Raw genomic sequence first — 7,853 nt, 5'->3', positions numbered from 1 at the left:
CGGGTATTTTTAGATGGGGTGGAGGGAGGGGGTGGAGAGGGGCAGGAAGGGAGGAGCAGTGGGGCTGGTTCTGTCATCAAAAAGGAATTTGAGGAATGTGGCCATTCTGGGGAGACTGGAGGTGAGGGGCCTGGATTTGGGGGTTAAGACGTATACACCCTGAGGATGCTGACAGGCAATTAGTCATGTGTCCCGAGCACCCCTCTCCTGGGCCAAGTCCCCCTGCGCAGTCCCCCACCCTGAGACTGACAGGCCAGCTGGGTCTCAGGGCGCAGCCTCTGGTAACCTGGACGTGGGTGACAGGCTCAGTGACACATCCTGACACAGACTGTCAGTGTAGGAGGTGCTGGGAGGCCATCGGGGCCTCCTGCCTGTTGTACCGAGAAGGGAAGGGACTTGTCCAGGGCCTCCCCAGGGAAGGGCAGCCAGGCAGGCACCAGCCCAGCCATTGCAGACACATGGCCACTGAGAAGGCAGCCACCGGCCAGGCCTCCCTCACACACAGGGGGTACCCCAATCAGGCCTCCCTCACACACATGGGGTACCCCAATCAGGCCTCCCTCACACACATGGGGTACCCCAATCAGGCCTCCCTCACAGGGGGTACCCCAGCCAGGGCTGTCTCACAAGGGATCTGCACTCGGAGGTCTGCAGCTGGTGGCAGGCCCTGGAGGAGGAAAGCTGCTGGGGCTGGGAGTGAGGGGCCCAGCTGTCCTGCCCTGGGGCCACACCTGCCCCTGTCTGTCCTGCAGGGACACCTGTCCAGCCACCTGACATGGGTCTGCCTCCCTCCCTCTCTCCGCTGCCCCTGTCCCCCTCCCCCAGGGAGCGGCCCCCGGCCCTGGAGGGTGGGGGAGCACCTGGGGCCTCCCAGCACCCTTGGCTGCCCTGCTGTGCCCTGAGGTGGGGGCTGGAGGGGGGAAGGGCCTGGTGTGGGTCCAGCCTGCAGCCACCAGCCACTGTTTTGTCTCTCGCCCATCTAGGTCGGAACGAGCTGATCGCGCGCTATATTAAACTGAGGACGGGCAAGACCCGGACGAGAAAGCAGGTAGAGACTGTTGTGGAGGCCGCCCTGCCTGCACGCTCTCAGCCCCTCCTCCCCATGCCCCATCCCGCCCTCTCTGTACGACTTCACACCCCCTCGAGCTGCATCGTCACACACCACTGGCTTTTCTGACCACCCACCACCCACCTAAGACTTGTGGTTCAGTGACCGATGATACGGCCACGGGGCAGCCGTGGCAGCTCCATGGTCACTGCCCTGAGAGGCCCATGGGCCGGTCAGGGGACAGACGGCTGGATGGACGTGCGCAGGGGGGTGCGCTGTGGGGCAGGCTCCTAGCCCAGGCTGGGCAGGGGAGGGGAGGGGAGGAGCTGGGAAGGCTTCCTAAAGGGAAAGGATTTGAGGGCGGGAGAGGGAGGAGAGGGAGCGATTCCCCAGGCTGAGGAAGTCGGATACAGATGTAACTGAGTCCGCACAGAGCTACTGGCTATTACTTTCCTTGGTCCTCACGGCAGCCTTAGCGGGAGGCACAGCAGTTCCCTCCGTTTTACAGAAAAGGAAACTGAGGCACGGGGAAGTTAAGACTGCCTTGCTGGTAGGTGGTGGGTCCAGGGTTCAGCCCATTAGGCAGGAAAGAACCTTCAGTCAGCGCCATGGAAGGGACTAGAGCCGGAGTGGCTGGGGGCAGGTGGCAGGAATATTGGCGCTGGAGCAGCCGGCCATGGGTTAGGGCCGGGCAGGGGCCTAGATCAACAGCAGTGGTGGCCGGGGCAGTGGCAGGGGTGAGGGTAGGGATGGTGGATGGGAAAACACGATGAGCTGAGAGGTGACTGGGCGGCGGGCAGTCCAGGGAGGGCAGCGTGTGCACAGGAGACCTGAAGGGAATTGTTCCGGGTGGGTTCCCCGGGGGGTTGCCTGGGGGACAGGCAGCCTGGAGGCAGGTTCCTGGAGGAGTGGAGGCCCCTCTGACCCTCAGTCTCCCCCCCGCTGGGGCCGGCCTGGGCTGGGCCCTGCACCCACCCCCCGGGCTGCATAGACAGGCTGAGCTGTCCCACCCACTGCCTCGAAGGGAGATCCGGAGTCCAGTACCCAGTGGGGGAGCATTTATGAGCCGCTGCCCTGGGCAGCTCAGGTCGCACAGCATTTATTTCTTTAGCAAGTGATTGAGCTCCTGCTACGTTCCAGGCACGAGGGATGCAGCAGGGAACCAGACATTCACGGGCCCTGGGCCCTGCTCCCTGGAGCCTGGGAGCAGGAGGAACACTGCCTGTCAGACCCCTGGGTCCAAGCTCCTGCTGCCTCTCTGCCGGGAGGTGCGTGTCCTGCCTCACCCAACAGACGTGTTCATAGGACGTGTGTCGGGGGGAAGGGGCTGAGGCCCCCGAGGCCCAGAGCGGGCAGAGAGCCTCTTCCTTCTGGGCCCGCGTTATACCTGCTCCCGGCCAGAATCCCGTGAAGGCTGGCTGGCCAGTGAAGTTTTATTTTCATTATAAAATAAAATGATAAAACACTAATTATAAACGAAACCAGCTGTCGGCAAGCTCAGAGCTTTAAGAAACGCTGGCTTTCGTCGTTTTGCACGGCGACCCTCCTCTAACTGCATTTTCCCTTCTAACTCCCAGACCTAATGTCTCCTTGACAGGGAGCCAGCCCATGTGGTGAGGACAGGCGTGTGCTTTTGTGTCTCAGAGAGCAAGCCGCTGACAGACAGGGCTGTTTCAGTTTGTTTGTTTGTTTTTTAAATATATTTTTATTGATTTCAGAGAGAAAGGAAGAGGGAGGGAGAGATAGAAACATCAATGATGAGAGAGAATCACTGATCGGCTGCCTCCTGCCTGCTCCCCACTGGGGATCGAGCCTGAAACCCGGGCATGTGCCCTTGACCGGAATCGAACCTGGGACCCTTCAGTCCGCAGGCCGATGCTCTATCCACCGAGCCAAACCAGCTAGGGCCAGTTTTTTTTAAATGCAGTTTTGGTTTTTTTACAGATATTTATACAATGAGTAGCAAGTACAGTGCCTTCATATGGCAAAAAAAAACAGCTAAATGTCACATTAGGATTAAGTCCCATGTGACTTCCAGCTGTCGCAGAGCTGACCATCGGGAGCTGAAAGAGCCCAGGTAGCATCGCTGGTGGTGAAGCAAGGGGCCTCTGGAGTTAGGCCGCGTGGGTTCGATCCCCAGCCCAGCCCCCTGCTGTGTGACCTCGGATAAGCTGCTACCCTCTCTGTGCTTTGGTTTCATTATCTGCAAATCAGAAATAATATTAGTGCCGCCTTCTTAGTGGTGCTGTGGAGTCCGATGGGTTGGTGGGTAAAGTGCTGGGAGCACGGGAGGCGTGCGCAGTCAGCGTCACTTGCGGCAGTGCCACGCCACGGTCGGTCGTCTTGCTGAGCTGTGTCTGATCCTTGCGTGGTCTGAGGCGGGTGAGGAGCACCCGCCGGGGTCCTAACCAAGTACCATGGGGGCTGCCCAGCATCAGATACGTGGTAACTTTCAGTCTGTGATTAAAAAGGAAAAGAAACTGGTTTTTTGTGGGAATAAAGACTCCTTGCAAGGAAAGCCAACAGCAGTGGCTGGGAATGAAGGTGTGAGGTGCCCAGAGGAGCCACGTGTTCCCTTGTGTTTCATGGAGAAAGTGGCATTTAGGTTCCCTGAGGCTCAGGATCAGATCCTCCACGTGTCGAGGGTGTGTGGTACCAGCCCATGGCACACCCACCCTGACCGTGACCAGCTCAGGTTTGCCGGAGAGGAAGGCTTCAGGGAGGAGGTGCTGGAAAAGAGACACAATTAAGAGTTCCTACTGTGTGCCTTTATGTTTACTGCCATCTACTGGTCCAAGGAGAAGGGAGGCATGTTGGGGGAAGAAGCTGCGTGAGCAGAGCGGAGTAGGGCAGGCCTGGCCGGTGGGCCAGCGAGCGGGTGGGTGACTGGAAGATGGAGGTGGTGGTATGGGGGGTGGGGGAGGATTATAGAGAAGATGGCCGGACATATATTCTCACGGCCAGCAGGACACATGCCATTGCTAGCTCTGGTCAGCCCCTGGGCGGCGGGGGGCGGATAAAGGTCCGCGTGCTCTTCCTCTGGGTTGATGCAGCCCTGCACCGGGCACACAGTGTGGCCGCAGGGCTTGGGCCGGACTTTAGCGCTCACCGCGGGTGCCTTGCGCAGTGGACAGCTGGTGGTCCTAGAAGCCCGTAGGCTCTTGATCACAACAGGGCCAAGAGGAAAGCAGAAGGGCCAGGCAGGGCTGTGAGTGTCTGCCCCCGGGGGCCCCAGAGTCCCCCCCGCTTACACCGGTTCCCAGAGACGAGGGCCGGCTGCTGCCTGTGGCACCGAGCTCACCTCCTCACTGTGTGTTTCCCTCTCCGGCCGGCGCGGGGCGGCCCCTAGGTGTCCAGCCACATACAGGTTCTAGCTCGGAAGAAGGTGCGGGAGTACCAGGTTGGCATCAAGGTACGTCGGACCTGACGGGCCTCCAGCCCCTCCTGGGCCCCTCTCCATGGCGCCTCCACCGCGGCCTGCACCGCTCGGACCTCGGCCTCGGCCTGCTCTCCGGTCCCCTGTGCCTCCTTTCCGGCTGAAGCTCTGTTCTTGCCTCTTCTTCCACTCTCTGCTCTTTCCTTCTTTCTCTCTCTCTCTCTACAGGTCTCTAGCCACTTGCAGGTTCTAGCCAGGCGGAAATCTCGGGAGATTCAGTCCAAGCTGAAGGTATGGGCTCCCTTGGCGCTTGGCCTGGCCCTGCCCAGACCTGTGGCTGCTCTCTGACCCCAGGTCGGGGCAGGGAGGGGGCTGCGGAGCAAGCAGCCCACAGGCCGCGGCAGGCTACACAGGGCCTGGAGGCCGAGCAGGACAGCAGTCCTTCCGTGAAGGAGAGGAAGACCATCTGGGCCCCGAAGGCCCCCTCTCTTCTCCGATTTCCTTTTCCTCCTTCCTCCTTTGCTGCTTGCTGTTTGCACGGGGACTTCGGGAAGGCAGGAGGAGACGCTGGAGGGCATGGGCTGGCAGAGCTGTTGTGTGGGCATGGCCGTTCCTTCCATTGGACACTCCGTCCTGGCTGCTCTGTGCCTGAGGATCTCAGAGCCTGCGTTCATGGCCTGGGCCCTGGTCAGGGCCCCTGCTGGCTGCATCTTCTCTCTGCCCAGCAGCCTGGTACATGAGCAGACCCCAGGGACACCAGCTTGGTCCACCATCTAGGTCTCCAGCCTGTCCTCCGTCATCCGACCCTGTCCAGGGCACCCCCAGCTTAGAAACACTGCCTCTGGGTGGCAGAGGGTGTGGGGGGGGAGGGGCTGGGAGGGCCACAGCCACCTCAGCTTCCCTCGGCTTCCCAGAAGCTGGGAGTCAGGTGGGCGTGGAGTGGAGGGAGGTGAGAAGACATGCCCCCCCCAACCCCCCCATATAGCCCTCATTTGTGCGTCTTCTAATCAGGCTCCCTCTCCTTCACAGGCCATGAACCTGGTAAGTAGCACTGCCCCTCCCCTAGGGGACCTGGGGGGAGAGCACCTAACATAGAATTTTCAAATTCTGGATTGTACATCAGTGTAACTGACAGGTTCTCAAACCTTAGCACAAATGGAATCGCCGGCAGGGCTTGTGGAGACATTTCGGCCTCACCCCAGGCTTTCTGATTCAGGGCCTGAGCGGGGCCTGAACTTGGCCTTTGTAGCAAGCTTCCAGGCGATGCTGGTGCGATTGGTCAGGACCGCACTTTGAGAACCACTGAGAAAATAGAACAGAAAGTATGACAGTGCATGACACAAATTAGGGGACATATTTTGGTACCTGCTAGGTTACAGAATGAAATAAAATGGTTTCTTACTGTGCACTGTGGTTAGAGGGGTGATGGACACTTAGGAGACAGGCCCAGAGTGGGGCCGAGGGCCTCCTTAGACCACACAGCAGAGCTGGGGCTGTAATCCAGACATGGACTTCCAGAGCCCCGAGAGCCTGGGAGGGGGGCCCTGGGGCAAGCCCTGTCCTGTCTGCGCTCATGTGGCGCCTCCCTCCCCTAGGACCAAGTCTCCAAGGACAAAGCCCTCCAGAGCATGGCGTCCATGTCCTCTGCCCAGATCGTCTCCGCCAGCGTGCTACAGAGCAAGTTCAGCCCGCCCTCCCCCCTGCCCCAGGCCGTCTTCTCCACTTCCTCACGGGTACGGTGCGGGGTCCTGGGAGGCGGGGCTGGGGGGTGAGGACCATCGATTCTGAGGGACCTCTGACTTGGTCCCATCTCTGCAGTTCTGGAGCAGCCCCCCTCTCCTGGGACAGCAGCCCGGACCCTCTCAGGAGTGAGTATCCTGGGGCATCCTCCCCACACCCTCCGCTTTCCCTCAGCAGCTGACCTAGGCTTCCCCCCTCATCTGGGTTCCAGCAACAAATGAGCCATTTTTAATTCAAAAACCTAGGGATGGAGCGCGCCAGTAAGAGAGCTAAGGCATTTGTCTATTCATTCACGTGTTTATTCATTCATCAACCCACTCATCCCCTTGTCACCCGTCCTTCAGTTATTTTTCATTCAGTTAATCTCTGCATTCACCTCTCAGCCGAGCAGCCTAGTGTACTCGGTTCCTCCAGTTCTCAGATGACTTTCTTCCAGAAACGCCCTCCGTTTAAGCACAGCTCCCGGGAGGGCTGGGACGCTGCATTAAACGTGCGCGTCAGCTGTGAGACCAGCAGGCTCTCACCGAAGTTAGTGCGGAGCAGACAGAGCCGGCCAGCAGGCCGGGGCCTCTGCAGAAAGGCTGGGGCTGGTGGCTCTCTGCTGGGATCCCAGATGAGACCCCAGGTGACTAGGCTGGACGGAGGGTGGGGCACGGGATGGCCCTCTGACCAGGCTGTGCTCCTGTCTGCAGCATCAAGCCCTTTGCACAGCCAGCCTACCCCATCCAGCCGCCCCTGCCGCCGGCGCTCAGCAGTAAGTTCCCGGGGCCCGCCACCGCCTGCCCTTCCTTTGGCACCTGCACCTCTGCTCCGAGCGCTCGGGCCCAACTGTGTGTGAGCACATGTGTGTGTGCCCATGTGTGTGTGCCCATGTGTGAGCATGTGTGTGTGCGCCCATGTGTGAGCACTGTGTGCCCATGCGTGTGTGTGCCCGTGTGTGCCCGTGTGTGTGGCCCATGTGTGAGCATGTGTGTGTGCGCCCATGTGTGAGCACTGTGTGCCTGTGTGTGAGCACATGTGTGTCCGTATGAGCGTGTGTGCCCATGTGTGAACAGGTGTGTGAGCGTGTGTGTGTGTGTGTGTGTGTGTGTGCGCACATGGCCAGCCCGTCCGGGAGAGGGGAGTGGGGGGCATCTATAGGGATCGGGACAGACCAGGAAGAGCCCCCTTACCTTCTACAGTGTCACCCCCCCCCCTCCGCTGCAAGTGCACACCACCAGCAGCATCACATTCATAGACTGTGTGTATATAAAATCCTTGTAAGGAAATACACCAAAGTCTTAACAGAGGTTCGTTCTAAGTGTTGGGATTTTGGATAATTTTTAAAATGTTTTTATTAATTTTAGAGAGAGAGAGAGGAAGGGAGAGGGAAAAAGAGAAACATCGACGAAACACCCATCGGCTGCCTCCTGCGCGCCCCCTACTGGGGTCCAGTGGAGACTTGGGCATGTGCCCAGACCCCCGGCCTCTCAGTGCGTGGGCGACTCAACCAACTGAGCCACACTGGCCAGGGCTGGATAATTATTATTTCCCCTTTGACATGTCTGTGTTTTCTGCTTGAATACCCGCTAACAGTGACTAAGGGAAAACCCGCCAGGTACGCACTGGGCCCCACACAGGCAGGCAGGCTGCACACTGCACAAGGGCACCCCGCGGGGCGTGGGAGTCCATCCTGGCCGCCTCCCCCAG

General features: G+C 59.7%; 1 protein-coding gene across 1 annotated transcript in view; it reads left to right on the top strand.

The window, feature by feature from the left end:
• The window catches only part of TEAD3 (TEA domain transcription factor 3), a 13,209-nt gene that overhangs the window by 3,067 nt on the left and 2,289 nt on the right, over positions 1-7,853 (top strand). The window contains exons 3-10 of the mRNA XM_015560840.1: positions 984-1,048; positions 4,398-4,460; positions 4,653-4,715; positions 5,454-5,465; positions 6,020-6,157; positions 6,243-6,292; positions 6,857-6,918; positions 7,740-7,843. Coding sequence (XP_015416326.1) covers positions 984-1,048; positions 4,398-4,460; positions 4,653-4,715; positions 5,454-5,465; positions 6,020-6,157; positions 6,243-6,292; positions 6,857-6,918; positions 7,740-7,843 — 557 coding nt within the window. The remainder of the gene's footprint in view (positions 1-983; positions 1,049-4,397; positions 4,461-4,652; positions 4,716-5,453; positions 5,466-6,019; positions 6,158-6,242; positions 6,293-6,856; positions 6,919-7,739; positions 7,844-7,853) is intronic.

This window comes from Myotis davidii, unplaced genomic scaffold (genome assembly GCF_000327345.1).
Source record: "Myotis davidii unplaced genomic scaffold, ASM32734v1 scaffold1036, whole genome shotgun sequence".
Taxonomy (NCBI): domain Eukaryota; kingdom Metazoa; phylum Chordata; class Mammalia; order Chiroptera; family Vespertilionidae; genus Myotis; species Myotis davidii.
Note: the sequence above shows the minus strand (reverse complement) of the source record. Positions and strands in the feature narration are given on the sequence as shown.